The sequence below is a fragment of the Ambystoma mexicanum genome, chromosome 7q, assembly GCF_040938575.1.
Source record: "Ambystoma mexicanum isolate Mex_15411 chromosome 7q, UKY_AmexF1_1, whole genome shotgun sequence".
NCBI classification, from domain to species: Eukaryota; Metazoa; Chordata; class Amphibia; order Caudata; family Ambystomatidae; genus Ambystoma; species Ambystoma mexicanum.
The window spans coordinates 490755056-490779941 of record NC_090941.1 but is presented as its reverse complement, the minus strand read 5'-3'; the positions used below and the strand labels follow the sequence as shown (position 1 = coordinate 490779941).

General features: G+C 43.5%; 1 protein-coding gene across 5 annotated transcripts in view; it reads right to left on the bottom strand.

Moving 5' to 3' along the window:
• Positions 1-24886, bottom strand: part of RCBTB1 (RCC1 and BTB domain containing protein 1) — a 765714-nt gene that overhangs the window by 340836 nt on the left and 399992 nt on the right. For all 5 annotated transcript variants that reach the window (XM_069640792.1, XM_069640789.1, XM_069640793.1 and 2 more), the window contains one exon: positions 4998-5188. In XM_069640792.1, coding sequence (XP_069496893.1) covers positions 4998-5188 — 191 coding nt within the window. The remainder of the gene's footprint in view (positions 1-4997; positions 5189-24886) is intronic.

Here is a 24886-nt window from a genome sequence, read left to right as displayed (position 1 = left end):
ATTACCCAATGATGGGCAAAACAATTATATTCTTCCTCATACTAGGTTGCTTTGGGACAAGAGGAGTACTGGACAGTCACTATTGTGGTACATACCCCCCTGGGAACCTGTGCAATAATCCTCTGCCTCTTGATTTGAAGGAGAGTCATTGGTGTGCTTAAGTGTGCTGTAGTCATGGTGGAGACGGTCTCTAAAAGAGCTGTGACTACCATGCTAATGTACGTTTTCTAAACACTACCATGCTTAAGGCAGTGTCCTTCTGTAGGAAGGTCTCTATATTAATACTCCAATTGATCTAGCAGTTTAATTTTCCTTTTTAGTTTTGTTTTACATGTCATTTAATTCAATCCTGCTACTCTGAAACATGAGTGACAATTTAATACCAGACCTGTTGATGCCTGTCTGCCTGCTGAGATTCTGCCAATCATAACCTTACTCTTTTACAAAGGTTAATTCTTGTCCCCTTAGATCTTCTAGGAGTATTTTCTGTTAATGCAAATTATGCCAATTTGTTCCTAAAACACCAGGACAACAGACCCGTGGCATTTGCAATTCTTATACTGTAAGCTGCAGATGTAGCCGCTGTCTTCCAAAAGGTATTTAGAACACTTGTCTGCGAAGTGCTTGACGTGAAAGCTGGTGTACTTCATCCTCTGCCTCACTACATTATGGAAGAGGTGTTCTCCGGCTGCTTGTAAATATCAGACTACTTTTAACGACTTAGGTAATAGGTTATATTAGCTTTCGCTGCCACCTTTTTACCCCCTCTTCCCCCCTCGGCTGACTCCCACCCTGACACAGCCCTCTCCACTCTCTACTCTGCTATATCTGATACTCTTGATATCCTTGCCCCTGTTATGAGAATCCGCCTGAAGCCCAAAGCCAAATGTAACTCCTGTATGACTCGGATCTCGCTACCCTTAAACGCTTGTGCGGGGTGGCAGAGAGGAAATGGCATGCTTCATGTTCATCCTCTGACAAACTGGCCTGTCGCCTGCTCCAAAGGCAATACCGGCTCTCCGTTCTCACCAAGAAGAGAGCCCTTATCCAAGCCCGCATCACTGCGGCATCTAACAATTCGGCTGAACTCTTTAAAATCTGCAAGGAGCTGGCCAACCCTGCTGCAGTCTCTACCTCTCCTGTCCCCTCCCAGGCCCTCTGTACGGCACTGGCCTCTCACTTCATTTCAAAAACTCAGGACATCTTGTCCTCACTCTCCTCCCATCACCTCCCCCCCTCTATTCTCTGCCCATCCTCTGGCCCTTCTGCAGCCACCCCTCCTCTCTCCTTCTCTGCCTTTCCCCTTTTTTCTGCTGATGAGGTTTCGAGACAAGTCCGATCTATGAAAGTCTCGTCAACACAGGTCCACCCCTGCTCCTCCAAAACTATTAAGGACCACATTGACTCCTTGGCTCCTGCCCTTGCTGACTTCTGCAATCACTCCTTTGCCTCTGGAGTCTTTCCATCCCCTCTCAAGCACACCCTTGTGCACCCCCTTCTTAAGAAACCCTCTTCCGACCCGTCCTGCCCAGCTAACTATCGCCCCATTTCTATCACTCCTTTCCTGGGCAAGCTCCTGGAGAAACTTGCCATCTCCCAGCTTAATCTCCATGCTGAATCTGTCGGTAGCCTTCATGACCATCAGTCTGGCTTCAGAGCTGCCAGAAGCACGGAAACTGCTCTCCTGAACATCCGTGAGGACCTGCTCTCGAACCTTGACTAACATTCCATGTGTTCTCATTTTGCTTGATCTCTCTTCTGCCTTTGATACTGTCAACCATACCATCCTGCTTAACCGTCTCCGTGATAACCTGGGTATCACTGGTCAGGCTCTGGCTTGGCTGACCTCTTTCCTCTCAAATCGACCCTCCCAGGTCCAACTGGGATCTTTCCTGTCTGACATCTTTTTCTCTACCTGTGGTGTCCCCCAGGGTTGTAACCTCTCTCCCTGGCTGTTCAACCAGTATCTGGCACTTCTCGCCCACCGCATCGCTGCTCTCTGCCCTAACTTTCAGTGCTATGCGGATGATACCCAGCTCATTTTCAGGCTACCCTCGGCCTCCTCTTCTCCTTCCCTCATCTCTGACTGTCTTTCTGCTATCCAGGAATGGTGTGCCGCCAACGACCTCTGCCTTAATGCCAGTAAGACCGAGATTCTACTCATCGGCACACCCACTCCCTCCTTCCCTGCAGCTCTCTGGCCGGCCTCTCTTGGCCCTCTTCCTGCTCCTACTACCTGCAAGGCAAAAAACCCCGGGGTCATCTTCGACTCCACACTCTCCTTCTCTCCTCACATTTCTGACGTTTCTAAGACGTCACACTACACCAGCTGCACCTCCTCAGAGGTACCCTTCCTTTCCTCTCCTTCCCCCAGAAGCTCACTGTCTCCAGAGCCCTGGTTCTCTCGAAGCTGGACTACTGTAACAGCCTCTATCTAAATCTGCCTGCCTCTACTCTCCGCCCTCTGCAACTCATCCAGAACAGGACTGCGAGACTTGTCCTTGGCCTCAAGCCCAGGGACTGTATCTCTCTAGGACTTAAATAGCTTCACTGGCTCCCTGTGGCTGTGAGGATTAAGTTCAAAACCCTCTGCATTGTCCACAAGGCCTTCTGGGGCCTGGGGCCAAATTACCTTCAACTCTCCCTTCCTAAATATCTTCCTTCTCGAGCACTTCGCTCTTCCGCCTCCAACTCCCTCAGGGTCAGCCGCTTCTCCAAGCAACGAGTTGGGGGGAGATCTCTCTCCGCAGCAGGGGCCTCCCTCTGGAACAGCCTTCCTGCCCCCCTGAAACTTGAGGAGAACCATCTCCGGTTCAGGAATCACCTCAAAACCTTCCTCTTTGCTTCTGCTTTCTCTCTCCCTCTCCCCTGCTAAATCACTGAAACTGTACAGAATCAGCAACTGGGCCACTCACCAATCTCGGTCCTTGGCCCAGCCACTCTCCCCTGCACTGCCTTCCTGGCAACCCCTGCACTGCGGGACTGTCTCTGTATCCCTACAGCCCCCCCTTCCCAGCACTTGTCTGCACTTATCTTGCACTTGCCACCAGCTGGCCCTTATTATTTATCTTGTTCATTACTAACCCTGTACTGCACTTTCCCCTCTCCCTTTCCCCCTTGCACTTTTCCCGTCCCCCTTACACATGCACTTGCGCAATCTGAATGACACCTGGCCTCGTAAAATCGTTGTCTGTCTCCCCTTGTTCCCCCCTCCCTGCCTCGTTGCGCCTTGAAATACTTGTGTATAGGCGCGTCACAAATGCCTTATCATATCATATCATATTTGTTGTACCCATTCACTATTATTTTCCCCTTCACCACTTGGAGTAAAACCTACGCATGGGATTACTCTATCATTATGTCAACCACACTGTATACAGAATACCCCAATCGCAGTTTTCATGTACATCATTTGTTTGAAACGCTCACCCTGTCCCACCAATGAATACCAATACTATGATAAGATATTGTGGCACTCTGGCACTGTTGCCAAGGGATCGAGTTACACATGGCTTGCTTGATCTGCTTTTTAACATGGGTCATCATGGGTCATCAGTGAGTCTTTCAACCTGGCTCTGGGGTTTGGTTTATGTTTCTATCAAAAAGCTAGTTTAGTCTTTCACTTCCTCAATCTTGATATTAAATGGCACAGTACTTTTATGGTATTTTTGGGAAGATTCCTCAGCTGCATGTAGTATTTACTGATCCATTTGCTGTCCATCCTTTACATTTACGATACTATGTTTTAACTGAGCTGTGAGGGGAAGGTCCAACAGGTTAAGACTGATAGCCAATGGCTGAGGTAGGGATCGTTTTTCCCCTTTAAGTTAGTGCTCTTGATTTAATTATTTTATTGAAGTGTTCATAGAGTCCCTTGCAAAGCCAGGAGTCCTTGTCTTGTGTGTTAGTTTCGCCTTAAAGCACCCCCTGTTCAACCTCTTCCTCTAACACCTCTTGTGCATATGTACGTTACATTTATCCCCGAGGACAAAACTTTTAGCGCAGTCAGTTTCAATACTCTAATCATCCTACTTCAGTGCCATAGTCTTTTCAGGCCAATGTGTCAGTCTCTAGGATTTAAAATGTTGGTGTAATGTACTCTTAGATTGTTTGAGCTTCAAGGTTATAGGTATTTAGAGCCACTGGTGCAGATACAGGCGTTGGTGTCTAAACCACAAACCTATATTTTGTCCCAAGAGGGCCAACATAGTTTAGCCCTTTGTTGCAAAGGTGACCTGGGTTTGGTCTTGCTTTTCTCTGCTTGTCCAGGTGTTATTTTCTTTTTTCGGTTTTCGTTGTATCCTTCTGATCAGGGGATGTGTATATCTGATGAGCCATGTAGAAAGTACTTTGCATCGTACTGGCAGGATGCACTGAATGGGTCTCTTACTACTAATTTTTTTTATTTTATTTTTTTAGGAGTTAGTACCGACTCCGTCCCCTGGCACTTGCAAGCCAATTTGGCCTGTAGGTCCTCCACATCGGTGGAGTGTTTCACAGAATACCAGTATCTACAGACATCCAGGGCATACATGAACCATACAACACCTTTCCTTTCTTGTTTGGAATGTCTCTGGCCTAACCCTTCTGCAGTTTTCATACTTTTTTCGATGCGGTCCCATGCAAGCAACTGATTTATAGAGTTTGTCCATAGAAAGGAACCTGTGCAACTATGGTAACACATAGCAGGAGTTTTGTCTATGGGCCTAAGACACTGAAGACGGAGCAAAAATCCTGAATGCAAAAATGATTGCATGCGTTATATACAACCTGCCCAGTGTGCTGACCGAAAAATATTGAAGCAGGTCTGTGCTCAATGCTGCCTCAAATTCACTGCTGTGAAGCAGTTTCTTTCCGATGTTTCCTCTTCCATGTAGCCACTCTGACTGAACAGATTTCAGAAAAAAACTATCTGGAAATGGTTTCTACTTTCGAGAGCATTGCTTGAATCACGTCAGGAAATCTATTTTCGGAAATAAAGAATAAACAAGCCTTACCCACTGACAGAAGGCGCCACATGACAGCCGGTGTGGCAAAGCAGGCAAACACGTCGTCTGTGCAGGTGAAATGGGATAGATGTGGAAGAACAACCGACTGGCCCCGACATTGGCCCCACATGTACACCTGTCCACTCTGGGTTTTAGCAGCAGAGGTATGAGCAGAGTGACAGGCAGCGATCTCAACCACCCTGTAAGGTACAATAGAGAGAACATGCTTTGATAACTCTAGTGCAAATACACAACAGTCTGTGACATGGTGAACCACAATAAAACAAAAAACGGACATGCAAAGGTAAACGCAATACATTTTAATGGTCAAAGGAAACAAGATATTTACCACAGTAACGTCACACCAACCAGTACCGCTGTAGCCCTTACAGATGGATATCACCACAAAATTTAGCACCTTATGAAAATGTTCAGAGATGCAAATTTAATTTCAGGATTAGAAGCCAACGGCACCTAATAATGACATGATCTATTGGCAGTGTCTTAAATGTGAATTTGTCTGCTAAAGAGACATCTCTGAAAAGGTCTCAGACACTGAGTAGGGTAAACGGACAGTGGCTCTCATCGTAGTGCTGCATCAGGGATCCTACCCAAGTGGAGTTAGGATAACTATTCAGGCGAGAGATACTAAGAAAAATATGAGGGCGTTAGCGCTAAACATGGAAGAACGGGGACCCTCATTCCAAGTTTGCCGGTCCAGAGAAAAGTGCCGGTAACAGTTGCCAGCACTTTACAAACCGGAAAACTACAAGTCTGCCGGTAGGCCACCTACCGGCAGATTGTTCACTGAAGCATCGGCACGGTTAGTAACACTAGTAGTGTACTAACAGTGTAACACCTGTCAGTAGTCCTATGGGACTCCACGGGAATGTGAACTTCCCGTTCCTCTGCTACCCGAAATATCCCGGTAACACTGGGATATCGGGCGGTGGAAATGGTAAAGTGAGTCTGCCGGTAGTACAGGCGAGTTACCGGCCGACTCGTAATGAGGGCCAATATTCGTTGTGTACATATTTTTTGCATGAAAACAGTCCAACACTAATACTGAAAGCAAGAACTTTTCACCCATGCCTAAATCGACATGCCCGGGAGAGGACTGGGACACCATTACAAGTTTGGTGGTATCTGGGCAGTAAATCCGCCCAGATACCACTAAAGTGAATTACCGTTACCCACACACCACCTCAATCAAAAACAAATAAGAACATTAAATATTGACTACATTTTCATGTCATTTTTAGCAATCTTTAAAGTTGAAATTAGAACCCGTAAATAGATTGTATGATGTACACCTGAATTTCGGGAAGAAAATCCAATGATCCCCGAAATTCATAGAGGAAGTAGTGTTTAGATTACACCCCAAAAAATGTACTTTTTAAAACGTCAAAAGAAACCTGAATTGACTTGTGCAGAAGACCAATGTTGCAAAACCTGCATTACATTCAAAGTATGCTTAACATGCGCTTTCAGAAATACATCTCAACATATAGTAACCATAAACTACAATTGTATCACTTGTGAGAGGTTTTTACCCAAAGGGATTACTTTAAAATGTTCTTCCCCAACTGGATTTCCTTGACAAGCAAAAGCAGAAAATTGTATATAAGTTAAGAGTTCAAAAGATGTAATTTAAAAAAAAATATGTTACAATATTTTACACAGAGTGTTTTGATAGTATTGTTTGCTAATTTCAGGACGTTTTTGCAAACGTTTCATTTCCCCCATTGACACTTATGTAAACTATTTTTAAATATCTTTGTTCAACTGAAATACAATTAAACTGAAAATTATGTGTCAGCATCACATTTGTAAACCGAAAAGATGTCGCAATGTAACTATTAAAAGGTTTCTAACTTCTGAGCCTCTGAGCCTGCAGAGAACGGTCCCCTAACTGGGGTGCAGTAGCTGAAAATAGGTGGTCTGTCACTATAGATTAGGAAAGTTTAATTTAGAATTGCTACATAACTTAGGAGGTATTCACATTTTTTGTAACATTAAGATTCACAATCAAAAGTCATGAAATGTGGCCTTGACAGACCAATGCAACATTTCCTACACCTGCATTGCCAAAGATTCAGTTGATCACAAATGACAATATTGATTGTTTCATGGCTCGTGTTTAGTCCCTGCATTTTAACAAGCGAAGCGAAGAAAAACATGCGAGGTGTTCAGTGGCCTGTCATGTTCACCTTAACAAATGCACAAAGGACACTTCACACGCTTTTACAATGATGTTGTGACTGTCCTTCCTACTCTGCACTTACTTTGAACAGTCGTTCGTACCTGTGAACTACTGAAGCGGTCAAGAGTAGCCTCTCACCACACTAGCTGCAGGTGTACAGGCAGAGGGCTTGCATCTGGATTGAGAGCTCACAGTGATAACTTACTACGTGAAGGAGAAGCTCAAATGAAGTACTCGCATACAAATTAATTTCTCCTCTCGGTGCTCAATAATGGCACCAAAAAAAACGTAGCCTATTTCATATATGATGTGTACTATGGTAAAAATTGGCGATGCTGTTATCACACTTGATGGCATAAATGAAATCATGAGCAAAGTACTTAGCATGTGTGCTTTCACAAAACACCTCAATGCATTAACTACCAATAGCCTATTAGTTCTAATGACCCACACGAGGGAGCCTGGGAGGCATAAAAGCCCCCCTCAGGTGCAGTCCAAGAGAGAAGTGGGAAAAGAGAGTAGCCGTGATCTCTCCAAACTGCAGCAGAAGCAGAATTTGGGAGGCGAGCAGAGACGCCGGGACCACTGTCATAGGTTGAGCAGTTGCCGGTCCGGAGGATCTCCGCCTCTGGAAACCTTGGATTGCACAGGTTGTGCAGCGGGAAGCATATGCGTAGAAAGCATTCCCCGACATAAGAAGGGCTCTGGTGGCAAGCAAGCACCAGGGAGCAGAGAATGCTTCTTTCTCGGGTGGCACGGACTGCATGGGACCGAAGGAAGAAGGTTGCTGGCCTGCGCAAAGCAGCAGAAGCAGAAGACCTGGAGGCACCCAGGCGAACAGACTCGCACACCAGACCCGGTAAATTCACTGTTGTACTGTGACCCTGGAACGCTCTGTGTACACTCGCTGTCCAAGCCAGGGATCCCCAAGTATAGATCTAATATAAAGAGAGAAAATGGGCAAAACAACTTATTTTGAATATCGAACTGATGTAAAGCAACAATAATGCAGTTAAAACCAAGCTGATGTTAAAAGGAGGAAGTGGCAGAATAAGAATTTAACAAACAGACCAGAAAGGTGTGATTGTATTAGTGTGGGGGCAAAAGAAAGGCCAGCAACATAAGAGGGCAATATTACCAGATACCAAAACAAAACTATTGCCAAAGCCAAAAGAGAATCAGACCAAGGCAAGTTAAAAAGAACCAATGTTGCCAAAGACAAAAGGGGACAAGTAAGACTCCAATTGGTTGGGAACCATATGGTCCATATGTAAAAGAAGTCATAATATAAAAGTGAGAGAACCATTGTCAGCATTTGGTTATTGCGTAAGCGTGGAAACAAGAGTGGAGCATAACCTGCATTGAGCATGGCAATCGCAAGAGTGTAAGAGACAGCACCATTCTGGTTCTTTTTTTCCCAGAAAAAATACTTAAACTTTAAGTTGTGAAACAAGAGACATTGCAGACTTGTTGGAAGATAACCTTTATCACAGAAGTACGTGTAGCTAGTAGTTTATCCTGTCCTGGCAGGAGAGTACATCAGAGCAGAGAACCTTGTAGTAGTAGGCCTGGCAGGTGAGTGGACCAGGTGAAAGTCATTGAAGTACTGTGATGTGGTTAAAAGTCTTGAAGAAGTAGTAGTAGTACCACTCAAATATGTTTGTGAGCTGATAAAGAAGCATCCTGACAAATTCCTATTGCTAAAACAAGTGTTGTGTGAACTGCTTTACAAATACTTAACATTGTTAAAACACGTGTTTTGGTGAACTGTTGCAGAAGTATCTCGACATGGACATTTTGTTGAACTATGAAACATCTTGTTGAAAAGAAGAAGTTGTTTTGAGTTCTTCGTCACAAGTAGGAACAGGAAACCCTTGTTGAACATTTTTTAACTGTTGGTTGAATTCAAGTTGAAACTTTTCACTGTCACGTTGGAACGAACAGATCTGAAGTGGAACTTTGTTAAAAGACTGGATTTCCTCATCATTTTGTAACTGCTGAAAAGATCCTGCTTGAATCTTGGGAAGGGGAATTCACCCAGTTTTTTTAAGGAGAGACAGTTATTAAATTGCGAACATAACTGATATATTTGGTGTTTTTGAACTGCCAAATATTACTTTATTGAGTAATTGTATCCACAAGTGTGAGGGACAGAACCCTTTCATTAGAGCGTTTCCTTTCGTTTATTTTAGGCAGGGAAATCCTCGTGAGGGTAGGAATCATGAGGCGTTTATCCAACCTTTTGTGTTAATAAAATGGCATCTTTTGACAAACCTTCCTAAAGGTGTGTCTCATATCTCTGATCCTTCACAGGCTTTACCTTTGCTCAACATTTGGATAGCCCAAACAACATTATGCAGATTAATCAATGCTTCAATAGCATCTCTCATACAGAGTTAACTGTGGCATATGCACCTCATCAAAAATAAAAATGGATAGTCTGCGAAGTACTCACCCTTCACCTCAGAGAGTCTAAAAAAGCTCTAAATGTTGCATTAATTATCTCCAGATTATACAAATTACACCCATCCGACGTCTCTCTGCGAGTTATAGGCTTAGTGTTGCCGTTTCTAGAAAACAACCAACTTGGAGATTTGCCAGTCTTGTCACCAAATTCAATTAGGTACTGTGCATACTCATTATATTCAAACTTGTTCATCCATTCCTGTGAAGATTTTAGGGAAACTTTAACCTCAGCAAAACAAGATACGCGATTCGCAACAACTACCAGTTCCCTATTGAATTCCTTAAAACCTAGGCTTGCTAAACTCCATTTGTAATGTTCTTCCAAGTCCCCAGTGGGACAACACAAAACCTTTAATAAACACTTTTAAAGCCTTTCAAATCATAACCCTAGAAGTCAGGATGACTCATTCCCAAAGATCTGCATTTCCTTATGCGCGGTGTACACAAAAGCCCCATTGGACAATAAAGCAACCTGTAGCCTCTAAGTTTGTATAGGGAAGGAGTTCTTATGCAATCACAAGTCAACCGGGAGTGCAAAGTGATCCGCTAGTGACCGGCTAAGATACTTGGTTGCAATTACTTTAGCCAGATAGGATCTACTGATAAACAGCATATCAATGCTACAAAAAAATGTGTCATGCACATAAAACTAATATGAATACACTTTCACCCTTTGGTGATGTTCGCTCCAAATGACGTCTACTGTACCAAGGATCCCTCACGCATTGAGGTCCCAATTATTTTTTTCCGCCATTGTAGTCGGATGTGTTACGTGGAGTCTGTAGCGTGGCTACTTTTTTGGAGTTATTAACTTAACTTGAACTTCTTTCGACAGTCGCTCTTCCGACTCATGTTTCGATGTACAACTTGAAGACTAACCGACTGCCAGATCTGACGAGTCCTCCGATTCAACAACAGCTTCGGCCTACACCAGACTTCGCCCTTGTGGTAGGAGAGTGGGGCGACTGATTACATTAACTTAATCAGAGAATGCATACCTCCACTACCTACATTTACTGCGCTTGTCTAGCTGCCTTTACAATTCAGATCTCGGAACTGATGGAACACAGGGAACACATTCCCTCCCGGAGGAACCCGTGGAGATGGTAATTGCTGCACAATAAAATGTACTAAAGGGAAGGGATATGGGTGGCACTTAGTCTGAACATTGGGAATAGAAAAGGTACTGCCTTGGATTAGCCCTATTGAGGACCCATTGTTCTGCTCACAACAAAGGAGTGGTAATTGTAGCACACTAGAAAGTACGACGAAGGGGAAGGGATATGGGCCACAGTCAATCAAAACAGAGTGGTAGGATAGGGTACTGCCACTAACCAATCCTACTAAAAAACTCATCCTTCTGCATACACTACTCAAACTCTGAACTAAACACAACAATGCCTCTACAGCACAACAAACCGCACTCACTTCACAGCACATCACAGCTCTTTTGCTTTTTCTCCTGCTCAGTCCTACTAACTCAGCCCCCCCCTGCTTTACAGATCCACCATAGCGGTACAAGAATCTTTAACATAACGTAGTAATATAAACAATATTGAAAGATCTCAATGCTTACTGTCCTAGAGGTTGCAGATAAAGGACGACCACTGGTCATAGAACCATCAAGACTGACGTCCTAAATGCAAATAAAATTGCCTCCCAAGAGTATCAAAAAGTCAGTATGTTTAGAAAGTAGGGAAGAGATTTTCTTAAAGAACTGCTCATCACTAAATTCAACAAGAACACCCTCAAGAATCCCCGGACCCCACATATCTACCTGTGTCATTTGTGCATTGGGATGTCAACTCAAACTGAACAGTCAGCAAGATCCAAATAACCACCCTCCTGGCAGTACAAGGTAAGGACGATCAGAACAACTGACCTCCCTCACATTTCAAGCTCATTTGGAGTCATCACTGATTGCCTGGCAATGACCTCCTCCCATGTAGACAGGGGACGGCAGTTGCTATGTGATCCTGACCCTCGGGGTGGATATATGAGGGAGGACCACATGGGAGGAGACAGCTGTCAGGGGAGGTCGTGACTCCATCAGATGAGATGCAGTATTTTCCCCATCCTCCTGAAGACCTTATAATACCCAAGTTCTTGATGGCTTGTTGCCATCCTACAAATACCCCTTATTGTAAAAATCATAAACGCCTTCCTTTGTGTCACTCTACAAAATTCCATCTATACCTCCAATATTCACAGCAGACATATAACACCTCCAGTTTCTGATGTTTCTCTATAAAAAAAACTTTTGAACAACATCATTTAAAAAATCCAATAACATCTAGGAATTTCGCACCTATACACCTTATTACACCTTATTTCGCTGTATAAAGTCTCCAACATTGTGGCGAGATACCTGATAGGGGAGTATACCGGGGGGATCTAAGAAGCCCATAAAGGAAATCCTGGTAACCAAATATGTCGGGCATTTTGAAACTGTATACATATAAGAACTTTAAAACTATGGGAAGATACCTGGCAGGGGAGTATACCAGGGTATCTCAAGACCCAAAACAGGATTTCTGGCAGAGAAGTATACCAGGAGATCCACCAGAGTTTTAGAGGAAAATCTAACCACGTTACAAAATACCTAGCAAGGAAGCATACCAGGGAATCGGAGAAGCACATGAAAGAAGTCCTGGTTGGTAGATACACCAGACACTTGGGGTTATACAAAAACGTAACACTGTGGCAAGATACCTGGCAGGGGAGTATACCAGGAAATCGGAAGAACTCACAAAAGAATTCCTGGTAAAGGAGTACACCAGGCAATCCATCAAAATACAGGAAAAGTTCAAATTCACCAAAGTACAGGAGAAGTTAAAGAAAGCTTATTGGGGAATGTATTATATGAATAAGAACTTTGTGAATCCAGTATAAAGAAACGAAGAAAGTGTTGGAGGTCATGGAATGTATTGCTTGAACAAGAACTTTCTGAATCTAGTATAAAGAACCAATGGAACTATTGGATAAAGAGACACTTGTGATACCAAGAAACTGTTGTTAAAAAAAAAATACTTTTTTCCATCCTACCTAAACATCCAGCATCCAGGGGAAGGGACCCATCCTCTGGATCCAAGGGTTTCTCCTTACAGTACACCTTTCGTTGTATGTATCTTTATTTTTCGATTATGAACACTTTTTGCTAAATATAAGTCAGAGACATTTCCTTACACCCTTAGGTGTTAGTTTCTAGTGTGAGGGTCATATTAGCATGTTTTGGACACAGACGGTTTCTACGTTTATAACGACTTGACACAGACTAATCTTTAGTTTCAGTTTCGTAGGCAGAGAATCTCTTCTTTCGAATAGGGTTAGGTGTTTATCCAACCCATTTCTGTTTAATAAATGTCTGGCAATGAGAATGTTACAACTTTGTGTACACCTCTCATTTTGGATCCCTCACAGAACTCAAATATCTTTCCTGCACTAAAGTGATAGAGAACCTATACCTCAGAAAGGAAGATTCCGCCCTCTGCCTCCTTATGGCTTCATCGATACTTCTCAAATTCCACGTTAACACTGCTAGTTGGTATTTCAACACAATAGGGTAATACACTGTGAACAGATGGGCACTGTTAAGTCTAGACAACAAAACAGATACAATATGTCCATTTGTCTCAATACCTCAATCCCACTCCTGTGTGTCTAACCAACCCCAACTAGGAATGCACAACAGGGCTACCCACCATGACAGCAGAGACTGCCAGCTCCTCTGACTGAGACCCAAAGAAAACCAGGACAAAGGTTTGGGATTCAAACAACTCTCAGTGAACTCCATCGACCTCCAGAACCAACCAAGTATGCATATATGTTCTTTCCTGTCACAAATCAGCAACTAATAGTGATCCACCAGGACAATATTTAAGCATATTACCAGCAGTTCCCAATGGGAGTGCCCCAACCTTAAGGAAATGCGAATAGGAACTATACAAATAAAGAAATAATGCCATAAACAGATGAAATATCGAGACAAACAGGATCAATTGGAAGGTTTGCAAAAAATGAGCAACAGATTCATGATCCACCAAACTGTTTCTCTTGCCCTTAAAATCAGTCCTCTGCCTGGCCAGGGGCAGCAAAGCATAGTTATGAAGCAGTTTCCCCAACTCTGTTCAATGTTTGCATTTGCTTCCGAGTTTCAATGCTGAAGTATTTTATCCTGATACCGCAGTAAGTTGATTTTGTAGGTCTTTGGGATGCTCTGGGACTAGGCTTGCTGCAAGGAGTGCAGTGTGCCCAGTCAAACATTACTGCAGCTAAGTGAATAGCCTCCAAGAAGTGGTAGGAGACAACACAACCTACCAAGAATTTCTCCATGCCACCTTGCTCTATACCCTCTGCAAGGGCAAGTAAGTGTAAATTAGGGCAGCGCTATCTAAAGTTTCTGAAAAATATTGAAGTTGTCCGGCTTCAAGCTATGATATCAGTTTTAGTAGTTGCTAAGTCTTTGGCAGTGGACACTCTCTGCCCTACTTCATTTAACCAAATCTTGACAGAGGAGGACAACACTCTGCGCCACTGAGTTGATTTGGCAAGACAACTGTTTGTTTACATCATGAGTTTGTTAAAACCATTATTTGATGTATCCGTGAACTTCAAGATTTGTGAATGTGGACGGACTCGCCTCCTCTACCGCTGCCGTCTGTAGGGAAAATACACTGGGTCTAGTGGCAACACTGTTCTCCATGGTGTGCAGTGCAGTTTTGTAGCAGCAGAATTCTGTGAAGTGTGCCTTCCGGACATAGGGGTGCTATGCTTTGAGCAGCCAGTGTTCACATGTGTGCTGCTACCAAAGCCAGGCACAATAGGAGAGCAACCAGATTTAAAAGTGCTCACTACCAGTCAAACATACCTTAGTTACCAAGTCAGGTACATTGCACCAAAATAAATTGCACACTTCTCGTAGGCAGGCCTCCGTCAAGAGGACAGACAGCGGGGCACAATGTTTCATAGTATAAAAAAATAATAAAGCCTGCTTTCCACAGCTCCCCCTTCCCATAGAACAAGCAAACTCATAACCGCAGCTGTATAAGTAGCACTGGCAGGGCACTGAAAATCCAGTGCGCCCAGAAAGTCAGATCTCAGGAGGGCCAGAGCAGCAGTCAACCAGACCTCTGCTCCATACACAGGAGTTAGGCATTTCCAGCCTCTACCCTACATAGTCAGAGAATGCATAATCTCACTGACTGGGGAACACAGCTCTTCACGCATCTGCGGACAACAAACACTGCAAGCAGTCAGAGAATATCCATCCGGGAGAGCAAGCCCAGTCTAGATGCCCCAAAGGAAGAAAGAGTCTGCCGCAGCAGCCTCATTCAGAAGCCAGGCTCCAGTTCAGGAGCCCAGGCTACAGAATAGTAAAGTGAGAGGTAAGAATAGGGGCTGATTTTCCCAGTTAGGAAGCAATCCCTATGCTGCTGCAGGATGATGGGTGAATCAAACCGGAGCTGGAGTCCCTTGCTCCTACTCGGTCACCATCCTGATCACATACCCCCCAGTGCTTCTCATTTTATATTTTAGGACAAGTTCTGAGGGCTACAGCTGGCGATTTCTGTCAATAACACGTGTTTGCAGATATGTAATGCCTGGTAGATCAGCAGGGTGATAGCTACAGAGGTTGTGGGATTTGTTGTCTAAAAAGCATCACATTACCACAATTTTTGGAAGGGATCCCGGTGCCACTGCCAGTAGTTGCTCTGCTACCACTGCTGCCATGAGTGGACTTAGTTGCCATCAGGAGTGTTGCCGCAGTTGTCAGGGTTCTGCTCTGGTTAACCCTCGCCGCTTCAGAAAAATAATTTTCCTTGCCTGACATTTTTATTATTGTGCAGCGAGTCGTTAAACTGTTGCCAACATCCATCCAAGGTTTGTTCAAGCAGATTAAGTCAATGGACAGCATCAGTAGTGACATACAAAAGAAAGTTAATGACCAAAGTCAAGGTAAAAATCAGTGATCCAAACCTAGCCCAATATATTCAGTCCTATTTGTTGCAACCTTGCCATTTACACAAATGTGCTTAACTACTCACTACGCAAAATGTAGAGTGAAAGAGTGAAAGCCCATAAAATATGACAAAATATAGATAACACAAGATCAACATCTCAGAAATGAAGAGTAAACAAAAAAGTTAAAGTACAAAGGATGAATGTGTGGAAAGAGTGTTGAGACAGCCAAGAACAGCATTGCTCGGCAATGAACATGTGAAGATAAAGGGGTGTGGGGGGCAAAGAAATAGTCAGGGTTATTGGCCTACTTTCCCCAAACATGATTAAGAAGTAGGTTTAATAAAAAAATTTAAAAAAACAGAAAGGGCAGAGGTAAGCACCGTATAATAAGGGGAGGTAATATATGTAATATGTAATATATATATATATATGTTGTTTTTTCTACCTGTTAGGTAGACGATTCAAGCTGCACTCTCCATAGTATCTTGGTGACCCCTCACCATTACAAAGAAGTCGGAATCCAAGCCGCTGATTTCAATATTAAAAACTGTTCTTTATTGAGTTTCACAGGGAAACAAAATCACGTCGTATTTAAAAATCCATGGAAAAGCATTTCACAATGGAAAGCAAAAAAGACAAAATTATAAACGGGTCCTCCCAAGTGCAACCACTCCTCATATCGAGGCGTCCACGCGTTTCGCGGCCAACTCGCTGCGTGCTCACAACAATTAGCCTCATTGTTACCAAGCCATTTAAAACGTGAGAGAGACAGGCAGACAGGGGGAGGGAGGGGAAGGGGAGGAGAAAGGGAGTGGAGGTACACAGAATGCAGAAATCGTGAAAGGACTAATTACACCCTTCCACGCAAACATTTAGTTCCTATCCCGGACATCTTTGAATGGTTGGATTTACCATTAAACACTCTATGGTGCCAATATTCCTTTACAATGTGCTGCATTTTATGATTGATTTTGCTATGCGTTCTAATGAACGTATTTCTTAATATCCTCCTTCTCCTCCATAATAATATTCCCACATTTATTCTAGTTTACACAGAAAGGTCCCCATATATTATGGGTCGTGTACCGTTACATCTAGTTTAACCACGGACTTGTCAAGTCCGTTTATCAGTTGTCATTTACCCATCCATAGGCTAAAGTGCAAAGTGTGGAATTAAAAATCAAAGTGACATGTGCAAGCAGCTATATATACACCTTTCGAAATAGTATCATATATGGTATATTGCTCCATGTTTGTATACTTTAAATGCTAAGTGCATTTCAGTTGAATGCTTAGTGCATTTCAGTGGCTGCCTTCCCTCTTCAGATTAAAGTGCCAAGTGCAATAGGGACAATAACTTATGTTCAAAGTTATCCAATAAAAATATGCAAACATGGATACAGATGATTTAAAATCTAATTTGATGATACATTTCCCACATTTGTTTATACTAATAAAGTGCTTAGTGCATTAGCAGCCTTCACTTCTTCAATTTAAAGTGACACGTGCAATAGCAGCATTTTTCTGTAAAAAACCCTGCCTGATTTCTGTAAAAGGCATGATTGGGGAACTTTAATAGATTCGCTTATATCATATCGCCTTAGAATTTCCACACTCAATATATCTGGACCTAACAATGTTATATAATCTAGCTGGGCCTATCTCTGGTCAGTATTAAACACTAGCCATCATGCCGGGGGCCAACACATTATGTTCCGGAATATATACACCTCACCTCTTAGGCCTCTCCTGTTTATCTCTCACGACCCTTGGATTAAAATTCTTACCAATCACCACAAGTGTAATAGAAGCAAAAACATCAATTACCATATACCCAAAATTGTTAAAAACACTGAAACAACTGCACCAATATATCTACTGCTCAAACATAACAGGAATTTCTTCTCAATCCTTTTCTTTTTCGTTATACAAACAACACCTTATAAAAGTTGTAATAGGAATGGTTTAAAACTGATTTTGGACATTCCGCAGAATCCTTTTGGCTAATATTTCTTATGTTTTATGCCAAGGAACTCGATCATTTTTCCTTTTTTGTATCCCCTTGGTATTTATTGGGCTGATTTAGTGGGCAGTCTTTTTTAGCAACCCAAAAAGGTGTAAAGTTCCTCATCAATGTTATGTCCATTGGGCTGTTTACTCTCGAAGTCCAATATACACCTTGTTTCTTTTTGTCCGAGTTGCTTTTCTTTGTCACCTCCCCTTGGACCCAATTCAATTTTGTGTAGGCCAACAAATCTGAAACTATCTATTTCCTTATTGTGGCATTGGTCAAAGTGTTTCGCCATTGGGTAATTTGCATCGTTGTGCAAGATTGCACGCACATGTTGTTGTATACGAATTTTTAACTTACACTTTGTACTGCCGATGTACCGTTTCTTACATACGCAGGTGAGAGCATAGACTACATGGTCCGTTTCGCAGGTGATCCACTGTTGGATCAACACTGTGTGTCCTGTAACCGGATGTATAAAAGTTCAGCCGTTTATTGTATATTTGCACATATTACAATGAGTACATTTATGGAAACCTTGCTTCTTGGCAGTAAGCCAATTTGTGGGTCCCTTCTTTTCTTCACTGCCCATAAAACTTTGCACTAAAATGTCTTTAAAAGATCTGTTTCTTCTGAAAGTAACCTCAGTATGTAATGTGAGGCTTTTAGCAAGGTCAGGGTCCGCCAACAGGCTACTCCAATGTTTGTTGAGAATATGTTTGATGTTTTTTGCTTGGCTGTCAAACGTGAGTATACAGCGTGTGCTGTTTTGCCCTTCCTGTTTTTCTTCATCTTTCTTGCCAGCTAATAAAGTTGGTCTATCTATTAGTCTGGCTTTCAGGAAGGCTCTCTCGATGACCTTCTTTGGATACATCTGTCTTTTGAAACCAGCGGCTGTAAGCTTACTCTCACGATCATAAGATTCTAAAGTAGTGTTATTTCTTCTCAGACTCACAAATTCGCCATATGGGACACTCCAGATTACATTTTTCGGGTGTCCACTGAGTGCATGCAATGGGGTATTAGAACCGATCTTCTTTCTGTGGAGTTCACACGTTATTTTTTCATCGACAATTCGGATGTTTACATCAAGAAAGGTAATGAAAGTCCGACTATGGGTTTTAGTGAATCTTAGATTTTTTGTGTTCTGATTCAATTTTTTCACATACTCTGCCCACCCTTTAGCAGTCCCTTTCCATACGATAAAGAGATCGTCGATGTACCTTAGCCATAAAACCAGATTCTGTGTGTATTCCTGGTTCGTATCTGCCCATGCCTCCTGTTCTTCCCAGGCCCCCATCATCAAATTGGCGTACGATGGTGCAAACGTAGTCCCCATTGCCGTGCCCTCTACCTGCTTAAAGTATTCATCATTGAAGAGAAAGACATTGTTCTTTAGGCATAAATCGATCATTTGTATCACCATATTGGTGTGTGTTAGAAAGTTCAAAGATTTGGTGTTCAGGTAATGGAGGCAAGCTGTTTTACCATCCTCATGGCCAATGGATGTGTATAACGATACAACATCCATTGTTGCCATAAGATATTCTTTCTCCCAGGGAATATCCTCTATTCTGCGCAAAAAGTCTGTAGTATCTCTGATATAAGACGAGAGTGTGGAAACAAACGGAAATAAAACTTCATCGATGTATTTTGATACATTTTCTAGTGCTGAGCCTATTAGGCACACAATCGGTCTCCCCGGTGGTTGCTTGAGATTCTTATGTACTTTGGGTAGAAAGTATATTGTAGGTGTTATCGCATTGCTGACCTGTAGAAACTTCAAAGTTTCTTCTGATAGAATACCCATTTCTTCAAATTTCTCAAGAAAGGACTTCACTGTGTGTTCTAATTCTTTCATGGGGTTATCTTTCAATCTCATATAGCATGTGGTATCATTAAGTTGTTTGTATGCTTCCTTGATGTAGTCGTTTTTATTTTGAAGGACTATGTTCCGCCCCTTGTCTGAAGGTTTTATAATGCAATCCTTTAATTCTTGAAGATCTTTCAGTGCTTTTCTTTCATTCATAGAAAGATTATCTTTGGGTAATGTATTTTTAGATTTTCGGCGTAAACTTTTTAAGTCTTCTATGACCAAACTTTGGAATACTTCGATGTTACTCCCCATGTTTGTGGTAGGATTGAATTTTGATTTAGATTTAAGATTGCTTTTCGCCTTCCAATCTGTATTGATCCCTACATCTTCAAGATCGATCATGGTTTCTTCTCCCATGTTTGTGCCTTTCTCGAGTTCCATAAGATCCTTTAATGTATCCACATCTTTTATGGTAATTTCCGTTTTTCCTGTTTGTGCTTCTTTTTTGCGTTTTTGCCAACTGTTGTTTGCAAAGAATTTTTTTAGGTGGACCTTTCTGATAAACTGGTCCAGGTCTATCCTGGTCTGAACATAATCATTTTTGGCATTTGGGCAAAAATTTAATCCCAGACTAAGAACCTGAAAGCCCATAAAATATGACAAAATATAGATAACACAAGATCAACATCTCAAAAATGAAGAGTAAACAAAAAAGTTAAAGTACAAAGGATGAATGTGTGGAAAGAGTGTTAAGACAGCCAAGAACAGCATTGCTCGGCAATGAACATGTGAAGATAAAGGGGTGTGGGGGGGGGGCAAAGAAATAGTCAGGGTTATTGGCCTACTTTCCCCAAACATGATTAAGAAGTAGGTTTAATAAAAAAATTAAAAAAACAGAAAGGGCAGAGGTAAGCACCGTATAATAAGGGGAGGTAATATATGTAATATGTAATAAATATATATATATATATATATATTAGAAAATCTGTTAGTTTGTTTGCTCTTCATACAATTCCACACTGTTCCACCAATCTGCACCAAATTGTGCACAGTTACTTGTTAGGACCATCCGGATGTCACTGGCTACCTATGTTCCCTGGATTTCAGCCCCTGCACACAGAAGCAGCGAAACATCAAGGTGGTCGTAGAATGACCAGACAGAGGTCATTTCAAGTGAATGTACGTAAAAATCACATGTCAAGGCCCTAGGCATGCACCGTTACCGAGATATCGGCACTGCAACATACTGCACCGTGCCCCGGTGAGGCAGCAGGTGGGGAGAGCGCACAGAAGGTCCCATTATGCTGCAGCACACCAATTCTCCCCTCCACGTCTGCTCGCGATTGTCAACAACTGGTGAGTGTTATGTCCGTCGACAAAACCTGCGTGAAGTACGGGGACTATTTGCCAGCAATGATATGAAAATGAACAAGTTACTTACCAACTGGTAACGTTCTTTCGATTGGATGTTCCTCCAAAGTATTCCTCATCTAAGATGTATTCCATCCAGCTTTAGCTACTTCGAAATCTTTTCTTGGCAGAGGGCGCTGTGCGTCGATGTCGTTGAGTCGATGGTCCCTCGAAGTCCACCGTCGAGGGTGAGGTCATCGGGTATACAAGTAGCACACGCAGCGCCCGTTGGCCTCAGTTCGGTTTTTCCCCCTCTTGCTCTACTGTGTAGATTGTGCCGGTAGTCGGGTATCAGTCTTGCGAGAGTTGAAGTGGCAATAACCCGGAACATCTACAGAGGAGTAGGATGGGAGAGCGATGAGGAATATGTTGGAGGAACATCCAATCGAAAGAACGTTACCAGTTGGTAAGTAACTTGTTCTTCGAATTGATTGTGTCCTCCAATGTATTCCTCATTTTAGATAGACTCCTAAAGCAGTATAGAAAACTCTCCGGAGGAGGGAGTAGATTTTTTAATACCATTATATGGTGGAATATAGCACTGCTTTACCAAAAGCAAGCTCCTTAGACTGGGAACCATCCCGATTATAGAATTTTGAAAAGGTGTGCAGTGATGACCAAGTTGCTGCTTCACAAATGGATTTTATGGGAACACCTCTTTGAAGGGCTGTTGAACAGGCAGTGCCTCTGGTGGAATGGGCCCTTAAGCCTTCTGGTGGGTCTTTTCCCGCAAATCTGTAGCATTCTGAAATGCAAAGCACAATCCAACGTGATATGGTTTGTTTTTAACACCGATTGACCCAATCTCCTTCCGGTTTAGCCAATGAAAAGTTGATTATCCACTCTAAGCTTGGAAAGCCTATAAATGTAAAAGCTCAGAGCTCTTCTCAGGTCCAACCTGTGCAATCTTTCCTCCTCCTTACTAGGATGAGGTGGAGGGTAGAATGCGGGTATAACAATTTTCTGATTTAAATGAAAATCGGACACAACTTTAGGTAAAATTGAGGGTTTAACCCTTACTACCACTCTGTCCCTATGGAACACAGTATAGGGTGGCCCAGAAGACAGTGCCTGCAATTCGCTCACTCTTCTTGCAGATGTTAAAGCAACTAGAAAAGCGGTTTTCTATGTTAGTAATCTTAAGGCACAAGTGTGCAGGGGTTCAAAGGGGGCACACATTAAGAATTTTAGAACCAGATTAAGATCCCAAATTGGTAATTGGAAGGGGTAAGGAGGAAACACATTGGTAAGTCCCTTTAAGAATTGTACTATTAAAGGAACTTTGAAATAGGAGCATTCTTCCGAAGAGCGCTTCAAAATGGAGAGCGCTGTAAGATAACCCTTGATGGTCCCAACATTTAGACCTCCATGTGCTAGGGCCAAGAGGAAGGACAACACTTCCGGAATGGAACATAGAAAAGGATCAACATTCTTTTCTCTGCACCAGTTGCAATACGTTTTCCAATGGCAACGGTATAGAGATTTTGTTGCTGGCCTTCTTGCCGAAAGCAACACCTCCATGACGTCATCTGGAAGGTCCCAATCCTTGTATCTCAGCCTTTCAGATACCAAGCATGAAGGCTGAGAGTCCTGACCTCTGGATGGAGAACCTGGCCCTCCAATTGTGAGAGAAGATCCTCTCTCAAAGGAAGACGTAACAGAGGACAGATGGACATGTCTAGAAGGTCTGGGCACCACGTTCTCCTGGCCCAATCCTGGGCAATTAGGATCATGCGGTTTCCGAACCGCCTCAATCTCCTGATGACCTGAGGAACGACGGGAATCGGAGGGAACGCGTATAATAGTGGGAAGTTGCACTCCACCACGAACGCGTCCCTTAGGGCTCCTCTTGGAGGAAATTCCCTTGAGCAATACCTTTCGCACTTCCGGTTGATTCCGGTCGCAAACAGGTCTACTTGAGGGGTTCCCCAAAGGGTGAAGATCTCGTGAATGACTTCCTGAGCCAGTTCCCATTCGTGGAACACCGTGTTCTGCCTGCTCAGAGCGTCCGCCTTCATATTCTCCTCCCCGGCTAGATGAATTGCCGTTAAGGAGAGTCCTTCTTGAATTGCCTCTCTGCACAGAGGTAGTGACCCTACACCACCTCTTTTGTTTAGATAATGCATGGCCACTGTGTTGTTCGTCATTATCAGGACAGTTTTTCCCCTGACAGATGTCAGAAAAGCCTACAGCGCTAGTTTGATTGCTCTCAGCTCCAAAAGGTTGATGTGTAGTTTGGACTCCGATGGAGACCAACGACCGCTGATTGTCAGATCGTTGGCATGAGCTCCCCACCCCGTGAGTGAGGCGTCCGTCACTACTGTAATCTCTGGCCATGGTTGCCAAAACTGTCCTCCTTTTAGGATATTCTCTGTGCAAGTCCACCACAGATGATCCTGCTGAACCTTGTTCGGAATCTGAAGAAGATCCGTCATTTGACCTGAGAACTGGGACAATTGAGTCTTTAGAGCCCATTAAAGGTATCTCATCCTCAGGCGTGCCTCTGGCACTAGGAAGATGCAGGATGCCATGAGGCCGAGCAACCTTAAGAAGTCGTAGGCCTGGAGATTTTGGGCATTTTGGAATTTGGAAAACATCTGAAGAATGTCTTGAGCCCTCGACTTGGGAGGCGAGCTCTTTACCAAGGATGTGTGTAATACAGCCCCTATGTACTGGAGCTGTTGGGAAGGTGTCATTTGTGACTTCTTGAAATTGAGGGAGAAACCCAGTCCATGGAGGAAGTGGCAGGTGACTTTCAGATGATCCAGTGCTTGTTCGGCAGAACGTGCCCTGATCAACCAATCGTCCAGGTAGGGGTAGATGTGAATCGCCCCTCTCCTGAGGCGAGCTGCCACCACGACCATTAACTTGGTGAAGACCCTCGGGGCGGAGGTCAATCCGAATGGCAGGACTCGAAAATGATAGTGTGAGTCGCCAACTACGAACCTCAGGTATTTTCTGTGCTTGAGATGAATTAGCACACGAAAATAAGCATCCTGGAGGTCCAGTGACACCAACCAATCCTGAAGTTGAAGGGCATGAAAGATCTGAGAAAGAGTAACCATCTTGAACTTATCCTTCCTGAGGAGCTTGTTCAAGCCTCTTAAGTCCAAGATGGGTCCCAGTCCTCCGTCCTTTTTGGGAATCAAAAAGTAAGGGGAGTACCATCCCTTGTTCCTCTCCGATACAGGCACTGGCTCTATTGCACCTTTCTCCTGCAGGGTTAGAACTTCCTGCTGTAGGAGCGGGTCTGAAAACCTCAAAAGGGTGTCTCCCTGGTGGATTGCTTTGAGGTTGTGTTAGAAAAAGAAGGCAGTAACATTGGGCTATTATTTTTAGAGCCCAAACATCTGAAGGGATGGCTCGCCGTTCTTGCAGATGCTGTGACAGCCTGCCTCCCACAGGTGTCTTGTGATGCAAGTCCTCAAAGTGGTTTTGTGGCGGTTGCTGCGGCCGCTGATGGCAAAGAGGCTGCAGCTGGAGCTGGCTTTGCACGTTTTCCTCGTCCACCACGAGTGGCCTTTCTCTGGCCCCTTTGACTGGCCATTCCTCTCGCCTTTCCATATGAGGAGTAGCAATGATAGGATCGTCCCCTCCAAGATTGCCCCGACGCACAAAAAGGCTGAGGTTGTCTAATAGCAGCTCCTAAAGACTTTGCAGCTGCTTTTGAGGTCTGCAACCTCTCAAGGCTCTCGTCAGCCTTGTTGCCAAAAAGGTGAGACCCGTCAAAGGGCATGTTCAGAAGACAGTTTTGCACATCTGGTGCGAAACCCCCCTTCCGTAACCACACAAATCTGCGCATTACTGTGCTAGTGCCCATGGACCTGCTCACACTATCTACAGTGTCCAATCCAGACTGAAGGGATTTCTGCATGGCCTCCTTTCCAACTTTAACAATGGATAGGAATCCTTCCGTTTCATCCCCTTCTGTGCTCCGCCGTCATTGCATTGCACTCCCACAGAGTACGAAAATTTTGCCAAGGCACATGTGGAGTTGGCCGATTTTAACGCCATACTCCCAGCTGAAAATA